Genomic DNA, 16,879 nt, shown 5'->3' on the forward strand with positions numbered 1-16,879 from the left:
GAAAGAAAGAAAGAAAGAAAGAAAGAAAGAAAGAAAGAAAGAAAGAAAGAAAGAAAGAAGGAAAGAAAGAAAGAAGGAAAGAAAGAAAGAAAGAAGGAAGGAAATGAAGGCAGGGGGAGCGGGGCCAGGCGGGTGGTGAGATGCTGGGACGCGCCGGCCCCCTGAGGCCAGGCCGGCGGGCGGGGCCGTGCGCGCTCCCCGCACCGCGCGCGCACCCCGGAGCGCGCACCCTGACAACACACACCTGGAGGTTGTTCCGGCCAGAGGGGCGGGGAGCAGAGGCAAAGCGAGTGTCTTAAAATAGAGAGACGGGCCGGAGAGCTAGAGAGAGACCGAGGGCCGGCGGGAGGAGGCGAGGAGGAGAGCGGCGGGCACGCGGCGCGCAGGCTCCCCCGACGAGTTGGCACAGGCGGGTCCCCGGCCGCCGCCGCCCCCTCGACGTGACTCCGCACCCGGCCCCGCAGGACGCGCGCGCTGATTGACAGTCGCCGTGTCCCCAAAAGGCTCGGCGGCGGCGATGCTGGTCTGCGGGTGGGTCTAGATCTGCGGGTGCCCGCTCCCCTCCGCGCCCCGTCAGGGCTCCGCCGCCGCCTCCCGGCTGCCCAGGCGCCGGGCACGGATCCCCCACCCCCCGCCGGCGCGCCAGCCCCGCGGCCCGGCTCACCATGCACTGCCACGCGGAGCTTCGGCTCACCTCGCCCGGCCAGCTCAAAGCAGCCAGGCGGCGCTACAAGACTTTTATGATCGACGAGATCCTGTCCAAGGAGACGTGCGACTACTTTGAGAAACTGTCCCTCTACTCCGTGTGCCCCTCGCTGGTCGTGCGACCCAAGCCCCTGCATTCCTGCACCGGTAAGGCGCCCGGCTGGGGGGGACTGGTGGGGTGCGCTACCTCTCTGGCTGGTGTCTGGGGCGCTTTACCGCCTCTGTCCTCCAACCCGAGGGCGAGAGGACTAGCATTAGCAGCTTTGGGCAAATGGCTAAGGCTCCTGCAGCCCGGGGAGAGCTGGCCAAGGTGTGGGACATAGGTTGGAAAAAAGGGGGGGAAGGCAATGCCCCCCAAGAGCCGGTGGCCTGAGCCACAGGGCGCTTCCTTCTTCCCAGCGCCTCCTTGGTTCTCCGTCAGAAAGTTCAAACTCTTGACCTGGTTCAGCGCCGAAAATATTGTTTCAGGAAGTGGTGTTGCTTCTCGCCTGGAGTTACCTCCAATCTTCTGTCTTCGCTGTGGAGTTTTCAAGTAAAGCGGTACCCCGAGGCTCTGGACAAAATCCTGTATTCACTGAACTTTAAAGGATCTACCTTTGGGGGGAAAATATTTCCAGAATAGGTCGCACTGTGGTGTAAGCGGAATTAGTTTTATGTGCCTGCTAAACTAAACCAAACTAAACTAAACTAAACTAAACAACTAAAAAAACAAAAAACAAAACAAAAATGATAACAATAAAAACATTCCTCAAATCTGGGTTTCATTCTCTGGAAGAATTAAGACCAATAGTGACGATAAAGACTATTTCATAAGTATACTGAAAAAGGCGTAGCTTTATGTAGAAAAGAAATCCAAAGGCATATATATATATATATATATATATATATATATATATAAAACTTTGAGTACATGAAGAGAATTTAGACTGTCAAAACGTAGGGATAGCAAAACAAAACAAAAGCTGAAGCAATTTTTATTTAAAAAGTTATTGGCCAGGCTTTCCTCTCAAGGTGTACATGTGGCATTTCCAAGCCAAAAGACCCTTTGAGGTTATATTTGTTGCAGGGATGGCATGACATAAATTAATGTAGTCATATTTACATTGAAAAAGTAAAGCGAAGAGCTAGCAGTGGTTCTGAAAGGCACTTTTGGAATGGCCAGGCCAAGACCTGGGCAGTGCTTGGAATCCTTTACTTTCTGTTGGTTCCATTGAAAGTTAGTGAATATGTGTGTAAATACGCACCATAAAGCTCTTTTACAACCAGACTGTGCCTACCTGTATTTGGTTATAACACGAATATTATGTTCAGTTACACCTCCGTGAAATAAATTGTATCTGTAAGGTGAAATTAGGCCTAAAAGCCCCTACCAAAAACGTGTAATACTGAATTTTAAAAACCCAGAAAAAGCCAAGACAAGAAACAGATAAGACGTTTTAGAAACACTGTAGATTTCTTTGATGTTGATATTTTTACATCTGTGTGCCCGCCACATCTATAAAGACTATTCACCCTGGGTGAATAGTCTTTATATTAATAGATGTGGGACAGGGGAGGTAGGCTGCATCTTGCGTTAAGCATACATGTAATCATTTGCTACAATAACTCAAATCCTTTATATCACAAATTAAACAGAGGGGATCTGTTTTCATCACAAATGTCAATGCACCCTGCTACGGTTACATACCTGGAGGTTCCCAGGACAAAACAGAACAACTTCTAAACACCCAGGTAGAGCAGAGAGCCTGCAGGGGTGTTTTGTTTTGTTTTGTGTGTTTGTTTTTTGTTTTTAGTGACTGCACCGCCATCCATTGATTTGAAGGCAGCCTTTTCTGACTTTTAACAGTTTCGGAAACTGGATCAGAGAAGAAAACATGTCAGAGAACAAGTAATAAAGAGCCTCTGAAAACAGTAGTCCAGTTACCGGTCAAGGCTAAGTGCTGTGTTTTACGGAACCTTGTGTGGGAAATTAATCAGAGGGAAATAGAATGACTCATCTGATGCTGCGTGTGAAAAGAGGGCCGTGCATATACTATGAACTGAAAGCGTCGCTCTGTTTTGTGCTTCGGGTGGTCATTGATGGATCGTGAGAGAGGGTCTTGCCTGGCAGTGGTTTTCTTGCATTCTCACTCCAGGGCTTGCTTTCTTTGCGTTGTTCTCCTGGAAATGTGTTAGGAGTTTGCTCTCGTTGAGACTTAAAAATACAGAAATTGGGCTTTGCCTGTGGAATTAAACCCATAAAAACTGGCTACAATAGTCCACACTTTCAGACCCAAAGCTTTTGGTGGGTTTACAGTTACAGTTAAAGCCTTACACGCATTAGATCATGGGAATCCCATCCGTGTCTTCGCGATGGTTTTGCAAAGACCCTGCTTTCAAAGCGTTTTGTTGCTTTTAACGGTTATGCTGAGGATCAAAATCTTAGCCTGGATGAACTTAATCTCTTTTCCTTTTATTAATTAAAAAACAACAGCAATAAGTTCTTGGCATCTGTCACCCAGAATGAAACTGTCGTTTTTTTTCTGTATCAAGATAACTAGCGCTTTTGGTGGAACCGATGCATTAAAAAATTCAAATCAAGAGAAAGGCACACGTTGGAATGAAAGTTACGGAACTTACTCATTGTTCAGTTTGCTGTTTTAAGATTTAAATAACGAACAGAAGTGAACTTTGTCAGGTCAAACAATGGCAACGAAGATACAAAAAAGTCACCACTTTTTTTATATTTATAAATTATAATTTATGCATAATCAGTACATAAAATTGGGGTGGAAAGAAAGCGATCGCGTTGAAAAGGCCTCTGCTTAGCTAAGCAGTCCATGTTGTTTAGATTAATAATTAAAATGTTAATTCATGATACCGAATCTCCTCAGGCAGAAGATCTTGAGTTCCGGTAGGCTGGGAAATGGTAACAGTTTTACATCAGGCAGATAATCAGCTGACAGTGATTTATTATTAGGTCCGCTAACCTTAATGGGAAGCTCATCCTCAAAAAAACAGTACTCTCTGTTTTAACAGGCCCTTCTTATGATAAACAGGGTGAGTTTAGCCTCAGAAAGCTGTTTCTAAGTCACGGCGGATCTCCTAAGTGACATTATAATCATTTGAGGGGGAACCCGGTGTGGGAAATTAAGCCAAACGAAAGGAACGTTTATTATTCCATTGAAAGCAAGATTTCAAAAACGAAGCGCAAACAGAGCCTCCATTTGAAAATAGGTTTGGGATTCAGACCACCGTTGAGATGCGCAGTGTGCTCAGAATTAATTTAGTGGATAACCTGTTGGTCTCCTTTTCAGTTTGATCTCCTTCGTTCAGAACGGAAATATATTGCCATTTGGGAATCAGTAAGGATCACACGCAAACATTAGAGCACTGACAGTGATTGAAGGCCGGGCAGGAGGTGCTGCGTAGGGTGTGGTAAATACTGTTGGAGTCTGCAGAGTGTTGTCGATTCCTCTGGTTGTGATTTATGCTTCTTGGTGGAAGAGTCACTTGCAGAAACCTGGCCTCCAGGATGGAATAGACCTGTGTGTGTGTGAGGGGGGAAGGTCTCCGCACAGTAGCTTTGGTGGGATCTGGCTTTCAGTTTGATCTTTAGACACAGGCAGAGTTTCTAAATTTGAGGGGTGTGTGGGGGAAAAAATGAATAACTCACTTCACAAAAACAGGAATGTCAGAGTTTACCTTCAGAATTTTCATACGAGGATCCCGAGAAACCAACCGGCTGCACTTATAATTTATGATAGCTACTTAGAATTGAATGTAATTATCCATAGTATAACCTAGATATTACCGTAGACTTGCACATACACATTTTTTATGGGGAGGTGAATGTAGACATTTGAACATTTTACAACCCTTGACCCGTACGTGGCTTTTAATTATTCCACTAAAACCACAGGCCAGCCCTGGCCGGGTGGGTCAGTTGGTTGGAGCGTCTTCCTGTAAACCAAAGGTTTTGGGTTCAATTCCTGGTCAGGGCACATACCTGGGTTTGGGGGTTCGATCCCTGGTTGGGGTTGCCCATGAGAGGTGGCTGATTGATGTTTCTCTCCCCCTTCCCTCCTCCCTTTCCTCTTTTTAAAATCAGTGAATATATCCTTGGGTGAGGATACAAAAAATGTAAACCATAGTCTAATTCCTTCCCCCTTCTCGGGCAGGATGATCCTTGTTGAATCTCTCCCTGATTGGCCAGTCTTATCGCGTAGCTGACCGGAGGTATATAGAGGTGGAGGGGGGCATAGACCAGTGTCCCCAAGAAGACACTCTTTTTGCAAAGTGCTAGAGTCACACACCCGGGGTGAACCCCTACAGTCATCCCCAAGGCACAGACAACCAGCCAATTAAAAGGGGCATTTGGGGAAGAGTGTTTTTCTTAGGAGGTAACATTGAGAACATTTTATCCTTTGGTGGGTCCAAGAAAAACAGGTTCTCTGAGGTGGTGTCTATGGGTTCATTTTTTCATTTCTTTTTTAATCACAAAGATTGGGTGTCATCGCCGCAAAAAATGAAAGGTGGTGCGGATGTGTATCCTGACTTGGGAGGGAGGGAGGGAACCAGCTACCGCCTCCTGGGGTTGGCTCCCCTGGTTTCCCCAAACCCAGCTCTGGCTTTCTGTCGGAAACCAGACCCCGTAGGTCCCTGGGAGCTGGGCACTGGAATGTTAATGGAGACATGTAAACTGGGGTTTGGGAAAATGATCATTACGAACAAGCATTTGCATCTCCGCCAGAGGCAAATAGGCTTTTATTAGCAATTACTCATCACGGCGTCTCCTGCTCCCATTGTAAGGCCACATAAATCAAGGGACTCACAGGGCCGGGGCTCAGCGGGGTCAGCCTATATTTGGGCTGAGCTCTTTGGAGATCCTCAGCTGTCGTTTTATTAGCCCTTAAATATTATAAGTCCTTTGTTGAATAGGGCGTTCTTTAAGGAGTCCGTTTTAACTAGTGATTACTTCATGAGCTATTTCTTCTGCTCTGGCTGTGATGTTTTTTTCCTAATGAGAAAATGATTAGACGTTTCCTTCACAAGTTGCCATACCCCTCCAAACGCCTGTAATCTGCAGTTCCATTGAATGCAATAATTTAACTCAACCAATATTTACACTTGCTCGGTGATGGCACTGTGATGAGTCACTAATTTCAAGTTCCCTCTAAAATTTGACAAACAATTGGGGTATTTTAAAAATGTCTCTGGACAACCCGCAGAACCACGGCCAAGCCCTTTTCAGTCCTCTTCCCAAGTACGTGATGGGCAGTTTGGAATTGGGACCGGGCAGCCTTAGTACGCTCCGGTGCTTTTGCTTACCCTGTGGAATTTGCTCCCTGAACTCCACCTAAAGGGCGTTATCGCCAGCAAAACTGTCAGGTTAACCTCGTTAACGACAACCCCAGTGAAACTGCATCCAGGGTGATCCCATGAAACCAGTTTCCCGCAGATGTGCTCGTCTGCGTGCTTCTTTGTGGTACGTCTGGACGGAAAACAATTTGTGATACGAGCGTGGACGGCGGTGATCAAGTTGTCAGTTTTAATATACCTCGGGACTCTAGATGCAAAGATGGTTAGGGTTAATATAGCCCAGGGGTCTGATGAAAAGCAGTTAAGGATTGTACAGAGAGATGAAGCGGGGAGGGGGAGAGAGAGAGAGAGAGAGAGGGAACCGGGCTTCTTTAAAAAAATATATATTTTATTGATCTTTTACAGAGAGGAAGGGAGAGGGATAGAGAGTCAGAAACATCGATTAGCTGCCTCCTGCACACCTTCCCTCTGGGGATATGCCTGCAACCAAGGTACATGTCCTTGACCGGAATCGAACCTGGGACCTTTCAGTCCACAGGCCGATGCTCTATCCACTGAGCCAAACCGGTTTCGGCACCTTTTGAAACTCTTGAAGCTCCTCCACTCAGCCTTGTGTGTGCCACAGTGGCCTTCAGTGGCTGTGGGGACAAAACAAAGCTGGCTTCTCAGATCCTTTGGTCAGCGGGCCTTGCAAGTGGCTCACGTCGGTTCCACTTCGACACACGCTGGAGCCCCCTAGGGGAGGAGACCAGGGCCTGGGCCTGCCCGGCATATGGCGTTCAGGGCGGAGGCCTGCGTCCATGCTAACCCCGGAGCAGTTTTTTGTCACTGGCACTTTGGTTTTGAGGGCCAGGAGGAAGAGGAACAGAGACGAAAGCCAGGCAGGTCGCCCGGATGTGAGGCTCCGTCGTTTGCACGAAGCCTGGGACGTTCTGTGGGTGGTTGTGAGCCCGACCCCCACACTTACCACTGGTCCCGGCCGAGAGAAATGGCTTCAGATCCTGGAGCTAAGTCCGTTGGCAAAGTCTTCCCTGGAATTGGGTGAAGAGGGATGCAAGGAATGGGATGGGGTGCGTAGATCGAAGCTTCCGTGTTCTCTTTTGGGGAGTCCTGGGTCCCTGCAGCACTCGGTGGAGTGGGGGGTTTTAGTGTGTGTGTGTGTGTGGGGGGGGTTGTGGACCCCATGCTCACAGCTGGCTGAGCCTTCTTGAAGCCAGAACATTCACAGAATTGTCATCAGCCACTCTGCTTGCAGGTGGCACCCTCGGGCTCAGTATGATGAAGAGAAAGGGAAGAGAAGGATGGAGACTATGTGGGTGAAGACATTTTACATGTGACATACCCTCCTCTCCCCCCTGGCCAGGGTCTGCCTCCGTTTTGGCTGTCCAGAGGTTAGAATGGTTCTTCCCCCCTTCCTCCCCCGCCCCCCCCCACACCGACTGCATGGGGGACAGAATAGAATCAGCAGTAGAATGTATTAATCACGGGGCTCAGAGCAGGGCCCTTGTACAAAGGTGGTGGTATCAGCCAACGAAATACTCTCTGTGTGGTTTTTTGTTTTCATTTTAACCAGAAAAAAAAAAAAAAAAAAAAACCTTTGCGAACCCTCGGGATTTCGTCGATGTTTATTGCAGCTTCCTAACAGTTAGAAAAAATAAATGCCTTGTTAAGACGAATGCTCCAAATAAAAACACAGTTAGTTTTCCATGACGGTGTCTAATTACTCATCATCGCCAGAGCGTTTTTATATGGCAGTTTAACCTCTGGAAGGTGGAAAGTTGGCATGCACTTAAGGAACAGAGCAAAGCACCTAGATAGATATCAGGAGATGGGCTAATTATATTTGGGCCAGGGTTGACTCTCACCCAGGATCGCTCTGAGGGGGTTGACTCTCACCCAGGATCGCTCTGAGAAGGCCTCTTCCTTCAGTCGCTACGGGAAGTCTCTGCTTTCTCCAGCGCCCGCTGAAACTGGATCCGAAAGGGGATCATTCTGAACGTTAGATCATGTTCAAGTGCATCTGGAAAGGGACCCTGAGAGTTAGTGACCCATTGGAGCTGACGTCAGGACTACCTGATAGGCGTGGAGGACAGCTATCTATGCTTGCTGACTCTGCTCGGCAGGGTTTGCCAGGATGAACGGACACGGCCTTTCTCCCAGGAAAAGTCAGGGGCACAGGCGCCAAGCTGGGAGACTCTCAACACCAATCTAAGGATGTCAAGAGCGCCAGCAGGGAGGCTGATGCGAGCCCTTTTGATTGCGTCTCTCTCTCTCTCTCTCTCTCTCACCATCACGTCCTCAGGAGCGTGTCCTTCTGGATCTTGGCCCCGCAGTTGAGCACTGAAAGGGACCAGCTGCCCCCTGGGGGATGTCAGTGTGCTTCTGGCCATTATTACCCAAACACCGGTGTATGTGATAAGTGACAGGATGATTGTCCTTCGGCTTTTCTTATCCAGGGATCACCTGGGCCTGGTGGAATCCCGGGAAGTCACGGCTGAGTTTCCATCTTAGGAAACATGACAGGTCCCTAACCCTGACTTCCCTGCCAGCCTCTCCAGCCCGGTGCCCTCCGCCCAGAGTTCCTGCCACACTTGGACGGAATCGTTCTCGGGCCCATGGTGATTCCCAAGAGGAGGCCACGGCCAGGGCGTGTGGATTGGAGGAAATATAACTTCCGTGTTGAGGGGAAGCAATATCTAGGCCGCAGTGTTTCCAAACTTTTGACATATGTGCACCCCTTCTATAATTTTCGTAACACTGAGTACCTCTCATACTCATGAGAACGTAGTATTAGGCACAGCTAAGCACGGTGTAGTGCATATCCCCACCAAACTCCGGTGCAACACGTACCCCCACCAAACTCTTCCCGTATCCCTGGGGGTACCCGTACCACACTTTGGGAAACAATGATCTAGGGCACATGTGTCAAACACAAGGCCCGCGGGCCAAATCCAGCCCGCCAGGCCTTGCAATGTGGCCCGCACCGCGCTGTCATCACTGCACTCCGCTGTCAGTTTATGACATTGTCAGTTTATGACTGTTCAGTAAACCATTCGGCCCGCGATTTAGGCTGGATTTTAGATTTTGGCTCCTTCTCTGATTGAGTTCGACACCCCTAATCTAGGGGAACGGACTCCCTATGTTCCTGATGGTAACTTACAAATAACCAGGGGCTGGGATCATGCCTTGGAATCATGGGAAATAGTCTGGACAAGGGGAGTTGCTGAGGCGGCTCCTCCGAGTCCTCCAGGTCTTACTCCAAAGGGAGCGACATACCTGGGAGAAAAGCTAGAAATACTCTATATCCTGAGCCTTATCTGTATTCAGAGCAACAGCAGAAACAGCTATGGTGTTTTTTAGTGTCTAACCTGTCCTAGGCACTGACTGAACCGAGTACTTCATGACCAGCTTCCAATCATCCCTAAGAGATGGCTATTCTTTTCTTTCTTTCTTTCTTTTTCTTTCTTTTTCTTTTTTTTTTTTTTTTAACATATTTTATTGATTTTTTACAGAGAGGAAGGGAAAGGGATAGAGAGCCAGAAATATCGATGAGAGAGAAACATCCATCAGCCACCTCCTGCACACCCCCGACAGGGGATGTGCCCGCAACCAAGTTACATACCCTTGACTGGATTCGAACCTGGGACCCTTCAGACCGTAGGCCAATGCTCTATCCACTGAGCCAAACCAGTTTTGGCAGAGATGGCTATTCTTATTTCCACCTTACGGATAGGGAAGCAGAGACACAAAGCAGCTTTATTCCAGTCACAGAATAGGTAACGATCTCTTACAAGCAGTAAGATAAGAGGCAGGTACAAAACACGGGCAGTTCATAGAAACGAAGAGCTAGGCTGCTAGACGGTCAGTAAGCGTGAACAGAAGTTTGCTCCCCTGGTAATCGGCCACACACCAGTGAACAGAAGAAGCCATTTCTTGCCCAGTGGGTAGGCGAAAATGAAAGAATCTGACAGTTATCAGTTCCTGACAAGGATGTGGAGCAGCAGACACCCTCATACTTGGATGGGGGGAGTAGGATTTGGTACAGTTACTTTGGAGAGGTTTGTGGCAACACCCAGTAGGGCCGCAGATGCACACGCATCCTGTAGTTCCCACTCCCACTTCGGCGTGGATGCCTTGAGAAATCATTGTATGTGTGCACAAGGACACGTGTATCATTTCTACATTGCTTGTGATATGAAAACTCCAAAAAACAATCCCTGCTTTTTAGAAGGAAATAAAAAGAAATCATACGTGCTATCTTTTTATGCAGTGATGAAAATGAATGAGTCAGATCCACTTGTGTGAATATGGATAGATTTTAGAAACTCGATGCTGAGGAAGAAAAACAAATTGTAGATTGACACTTACAATCTGACACCGTTTATATAAAGCTTGAAAACATGCAAAATACCTACATATTCTGTAGGGAGGCAAGGGCGTGGGTGTTTATTTTCCCGTGTAATTACGGCATTTATTAAGGAAAAGGCCTAATGTAAATATGGCCAAGCATTAAGTTTTGGCAAAGCTCAGTCATGGGTACGCAGATGTTCTACATTACACTTTGTGCTTTTCTGTATGTTTGCAATTCTCCATAATATAAACATTGAAAAATGATAGTACGGGAGACCCCCATACGCCTGAAACCCTTGATCTTGTGGGGCTTTTGATGGCTTTCTTAATAGCTTTTCTATCCTGAAACAGAAGCTTTTCGGTCTCACGGAGGGGAAATAAGAACACTTTATAGTTAGACAAGCGCACAGCTCACACTCACGCAGCCACTGGGACTTCTGAAATTGGTGTTGGGATCTTTCTTACTGCCTCTGGCTGGGTGGGGACATTATTTATCACCAAGGTAACTGCTGTTCCCGCAGCAACGCTTTGGCATCTGAGTGAATGGTTCCTGAGCCGGCACAGGGACTAGAGGAATTGCTGGAAGTGTGTGTGTGTGTTTTCCTAAATATATATTGATAATCATGCAAGCAAGAGCGATTGGGTTTCTCTTTCCCCCACTTCTCAGTGATGTTTCAAACCACAATAAATCGCCTTTGATTGCATCTGCTGGTGTGACATGCCATCCTTGGCTTTGAGAATAGTCCATTGCTACAGTGTAGACAATTTAACTGGAGGGGGGGGGGGAAATAAAACCCATGGAAGGACAGCTGTGAATGCCAAGGATCTACACACGTGAATGTAGCTGCTTAGCCGGGAAGAATGATGTTGATATGGGCTGATACGCTGGTGGTGTTCTCTTTATATTTTGTAACTACAATTGGATGTTAGACTTCGTTGGATGTGTGGTACCAGGGATTGTTAGGGAGGGATGGGAACTGTGGTTTGGAGAAGGTAACCTAGACCACGTGACAGTGACATCGGGGGTGGCAGGTGCTTGGTGCAGCCAAGACATTTTCCTCTTCTCTACAAAATACACACAGTTAATTTAGAAATGTTTCTTTAAGATATTTTTTGACTCAAATGTGGCTCTTTAGGAGCTCTGCCTTCCTGTGCCCCTTCAGAGGGGAAAAAAACACTCCTTAGCCGAAACCGGTTTAGCCGAAAATGGTTAGAGCATCGGCTTGCGGACTGGAGGGTCCTGGGTTCGATTTTGGTCAAGGGCATGTACCTTGGTTGCGGGCATATCCCCAGTAGGGGGTGTGCAGGAGGCAGCTGATCAGTGATTCTCTCTCATCCATGTTTCTCACACTCTCTCTCTCTTCCTCTCTGTGAAAAATCAATAAAATATATTAAAAAAACAACAACAAAAAAAAAACAACACAAAATCCACTCCTTAGTGTGGACAAAAGAGTTTTTACTGTGGAGAGTTGGCCAAAGGGTTTCCCCTAGGCAGACCAGCCCTCTGGGCCTAAGCACACACAGGGGCAGAGAAAAAAAAAAACCCCACTAAATCAAAGTGCCCCAGGGCCCTTCTCAGACCTTTTATAGCCAGAGGGCTGTGCTGTGGCGCTTGGCAGTGCACCGGTCAGCAGGAATTAATGACCACATCCAGGGGATAGTGGCCAAATAGGACATGACGGAAGGGATGGTGGATCTGTCAGACCCGTGGCCAGTGAACAGACATTCCTGCGAGGCTCGAGCCAGTCCTCTGAGCACGACACCCATGGTGGCTGGGCTCACGCCAAGGGACTGAGCCTTCGCTGTGTCGTCAGCCTCCCAAACCCCTCCTGCGAGACAGTATTCCTCATAAAGCTAGTAGGCAAGCTGGGCTTTGGAGGAAATCTCTTCAAGAAAGATGGTCCAAGCCCAGCCGGTGTGGCTCAGTGGTTGAGCATCGACCTATGAACCAGGAGGTCATGGTTTGATTCCCGGTCAAGGGCACATGCCTGGGTTGCAGGCTCCATCCTCAGTAGGGGTTGTGCAGGAGACAGCCGATCAATGGTTCTCTCTCATCATTGATGTTTCTCTCTCTCTCTCCCTCTCTCTCTCTCTCTCTCTCTCTCTCTCTCTCTCTCTCTCTCTCTCTCTCTCTCTCTCTCTCTCTCTCCTTCTCCCTTCTCTCTGAAATCAGTAAAAATATATTTAAAAAATAAAATTAAAAATAAAGTTCCAGTACTACCTAGAATCTATATGAAAGTGTGTAAATGCACTCAGGTCTGTCCCTTTCCACAGAACTCACTACTGTATAGAAAGCCAGGTCCATCGACTGAGCCAGCCCAGGAGTTTATTTTGAACCTTTGAACTCCTTTGTACATATTGATAATCATTTTATGTGTGCCAGTCAGTCTCTCATCTCTCCTTTCCTGTGACGATTTGGGTTTCTGAGAGATTCCAGAAGAATTCTAAAAATCACACAGAGCCAAAACCAGTTTGACTCGGTGGATAGAGCATCAGCCTGTGGACTGAAGGGTCCCAGGTTCGATTCCGGTCAAGGGCATGTACCTTGGTTGTGAGCACATCCCCAGTGCGGGGTGTTCAGTAGGCAGCTGGTCGATGTTTCTCTCTCATTGATGTTTCTTGCTCTCTATTCCTCTCCCTTCCTCTCTGTAAAAAATCAATAAAATATACTTATAAATAAATAAATAAATATAAAAAGCACGCAGACTTCGCAGGAAGTGACGTCGTCGGGAAATGATGGACTTGATGCCATCCAACTGTGAGACACTGAACTCATCCCGTGGGCTCTGAGCTGTGGTTCTGGGGCCATCAGAGGTGGACTTCCCATCAGGTGTTCATTGGTTATTACGAACCAGAGAGAAAATATTTAACAACTAAAGGCCAGAGCAGTGCTGTGGACAATTAAGATTTGGGGCTATTTTTTATGAGGTACTTGTTGAGGAAAAAAATAAGTCTGCCCAAGTGGTTTGGCATCACTTAAATCAGGAGTGGGCAGCATCCAGGCCTAGGGCTGTATAAGGCCGGAGAAATCATTTGCTCTGGCCCTGCCAAGGCATTAGGGGTGAGTTAATTCAATGTTTGACCAGTGTATGTGTGTGTGTGTGTGTGTGTGTTTTACCAAATATACATCCATAATCATGCAAGCAAGAGCGATTAGGTTCTCTTTCCCCCACTTCTCAATGAAGTTTCAAACCACAATAAATTGCCTTTGATTGCATCTGCTGGTGTGACATGCCATCCTTGGCTTTGAGAATGGCCCATTGCTGTTGACAATTTAACTTGGGGCGGGGGGCGGGGGGACAAAAACCATTGAAGGACAGCTGTGAATGCCAAGGATCTACACATGTGAATGTAGCTGCTTAGCCAGAAAGAATGATGTTGATATGGGTTGATACGCTGGTGGCGGTCTCTTTACATTTTGTAACCACGATTGGATATTAGACTTCGTTGGATGTGTGGTACCAGGGATTGTTAGGGAGGGATAGGAACTGTCACCATGGCTCATTTTCAGGTGGGTAATTTTGTATAGACCTTGCATGATGTCATAAATAGCCAGGTAGCCCTTGGCAGAAAAAAGGTTCCCCATCCCTGACTCAAACAAAAGCATATGAGCTGGGTTTTTCACATTATGTCTAGTTGGGCTGCGGCACTTCTGTGGGTCTGTTTTTAAAAACCTTTCTCTATGATTATCCTGAAAAGCCAGGTTGGGGAACTACACTAGGGTAGATAACAGCTTACAGATGAGACTGATGCAATTTACACCCCATGACTCACACGTGTGAGGCCAGTTAAGGGAGAGATCATAGTGTATGGCTTTCCAGTCAGGTGGTCCTCGGTTTCTCCACATTGGACTGTCTGTGTGGCCTTAGGCAAGTCATTTCATCTCCCCGACAATTTCCTCATCTGTAAAAAGGAGATATTAATAACTACCGAACAGGGTTAGTCATGTAGGTTACACGAGATAATGTATTTAAAGCTTCTGCGTAGTCCCTAGCACATTCATGCTCGGTAATTGACAGTTTCTATTACAAATAATTATCTTATAAGGATAACCTCATCTTGATTGACTGAAGCACAGCCCTTCGGGGAAAGATCACGATAATGGTGAAGTAAACCCAAGAAAAATGAAATATCCTGGTAGGAAAAAATAGCAAAAAAAGCTCCAAAACCCACCACTGCAGGCTGGAGCATTCTTGTTGGTTGTGTCATTGCCTTCGCGGCCTTTTGAGGCCTCTTGCAACCTGGGTGGTCTGTGAGCTGTTCAACTTCATGTGTAGATAGGTTTCATCCCCCTCCTTTCTATTTTAGAATGGGGATTCAGAATTTTGTAAATTTGTACAGGAGTGGCGTAAACAGGCCAACCCTACGGCATCAGAAAACGTGCTTTGCTACTTCATTTTTTTTTTACAAGACTTGCTTATAATAATTACCCTGAAGCTGTGTCTCCTCACGCATCCCAACGACTTTTCCTTGTTGTTTTGTTTTTTTTAGAAAAGTGGCTGAGTTTCTCAGCACATTTAATTTCTTATTGGAAGCACAGAGATTAAGGAGAGTCTTTTCTTTTAGAAGAGAATGTGGTGTGGGAAAAGGTAGCAGTTTGGGGGCTATTCGTTGTCCTAGTACCGTGGTCGGCAAACTGCGGCTCTCGAGCCACATGTGGCTCTTTGGCCCCTGGAGTGTGGCTCTTCCACAAAATACCACGGCCTGGGCTAGTCTATTTTGAAGAAGTGGCATTAGAAGAAGTTAAGTTAAAAAAAGAAATTTGGCTCTCCAAAGAAATTTCATCGTTGTCCTGTTGATATTTGGCTCTGTTGACTAATGAGTTTGCCGACCACTGTCCTAGTATATCATTGGGTCTGGGGTTCCGAGGGAGCTGCTGACAAAGTCCCTCTTTCAGGCCTTGGCGTTGCTGGTGGGGCTGGTTTGGGATTGCACTCTGAGTGGGAATGCAGGCCGTGCTGTGGACAGGGCCGCAGGCACAGGGGCCCGGCATGGATTTGTTTTCCTGGAATTGTGTTGCTCAGCTGGTCACTGTTGCCTAGGCAGTCAAGTATCTGCTGATGTCATACTCTCCTTGGTGCATCCTCTCCATGGTGTGAGAAACGTCCTCTTGATGAGGCGTTCTCCCTCTTCATGGTGGGAAGGAACCCCCAGTGAACAGGGTGCTGCTTCTTCCTCCCGTTCAGGGTGAAGATTCCCATCAGCCGTCTCTGGTGACTTCACCCAGGTGCGGTGGTGGGTGGGGGCCAGGCGGGAGCAGGTGGGATGGAACATGTGTAAGGTGACCAGACGTCCCGCTTTTGGCGGGACAGTCCCGATTTTTGGAAAGAATTTCGGGACTTTTTTTTTTACAACGCAGTGGGACGCGGGACAAATTGTTAAAAATCGGGACTGTCCCGCCAAAAGCGGGACGGCTGGTCACCTTAGACATGTGCTCTGTCCTCCTGGCTGCCATGGGGCCCTGGATCTGTGCAGGGAGGCTGACTCGGTCCCCCACGTTCCTCAGACCATTGTTCCAACAGGATTCTGCAGGAGATAGGGATCTTTGGCAGCGTGTGGAGGGATATTCTGTTCGACATAGGAATTCAGAGAGGCGACATGCACGTGTCTGCGCTCCGGGAGGCGGGGAGTGGGCAGGAGTGGGCCGTGTGGGCGGAGGGAGGAGAGAGGGAATGTTGGCAAGCAGAGCCAGAGTGAGGAAGCGAGTTCTGCTGACGCCTGGATCTTCAGATGCCTGTTCAGCACTTGTCCCCAGAGGAAGGCACGTTTTCAAATGAGAATGGAATCTTTCACTTTGGAACTCGTCCTAGGGACTACGTGCTTATTATCAGAGGCGTTCCTCGGTGACTTCTGATTGGGCAAGGGCCTGCCCAGCCACACAGGTAGCCAAATTATCATATATATTAACAATGCAGAGGAATTTCATCATCCTGGGTCACAAAGGATCATTATTATTGTATCAGAACACAGTGATGGTATTCATGGGGTGCCTTGCCAGCAATCGCATGTACTTGGTGTTCAGAGGCTGTGAGGGAGCCGAGGACTCAGTGGAAAAATCTTGTCAGCAAACCCCTCTGCCACCCAGCCGGTGTGGCTCAGTGGTTGAGCGTCGACCTATGAACCAGGAGGTCACGGTTTGATTCCCTGTCAGGGCCCATGCCCGGATTGCGGGATCGATCCCCCGTTCGGGGGCATGCAGGGGGCAGCTGAAATGGTTCTCTCTCACCATTGATGTTTCTATCTCTCTCTCTCCCCCTCTCCCGTCTTCTCTGAAATGAATAAAAATGTATTTTAAAAAAGGAAAACCACTGTGCTTGGGACCCCCCACTGACTGTGAGGTCCCAATGCCTCGGTTCCATTGGCAGACCAGACCTACCTCCCAGGGTGCTGGGGAGGAGTGACTGATTCAGGAGCACTCATTCGGTGCTTTGAAAACGTTCACGGTGTGGTGAACATACCCACAGACTGTCTGGCTGTGAGGGAAGCTGGCAGTCTCGGGGGACTGACACGTCACCGTGATTTT

General features: G+C 47.7%; 1 protein-coding gene across 1 annotated transcript in view; it reads left to right on the forward strand.

Annotated features, from left to right (window-relative positions):
- Positions 1 to 226: 226 nt before the first annotated feature.
- BARX2 (BARX homeobox 2) overlaps positions 227 to 16,879 on the forward strand; it is a 55,100-nt gene continuing 38,447 nt past the window's right edge. Inside the window, exon 1 of the mRNA XM_084868372.1 lies at positions 227 to 852. Within this exon, the coding sequence (XP_084724498.1) occupies positions 666 to 852 (187 nt within the window). The 5' untranslated portion in view covers positions 227 to 665. The remainder of the gene's footprint in view (positions 853 to 16,879) is intronic.

This window comes from Pipistrellus hanaki (genome assembly GCF_964339955.1).
Source record: "Pipistrellus hanaki genome assembly, chromosome: 19".
Classification (NCBI taxonomy): domain Eukaryota; kingdom Metazoa; phylum Chordata; class Mammalia; order Chiroptera; family Vespertilionidae; genus Pipistrellus; species Pipistrellus hanaki.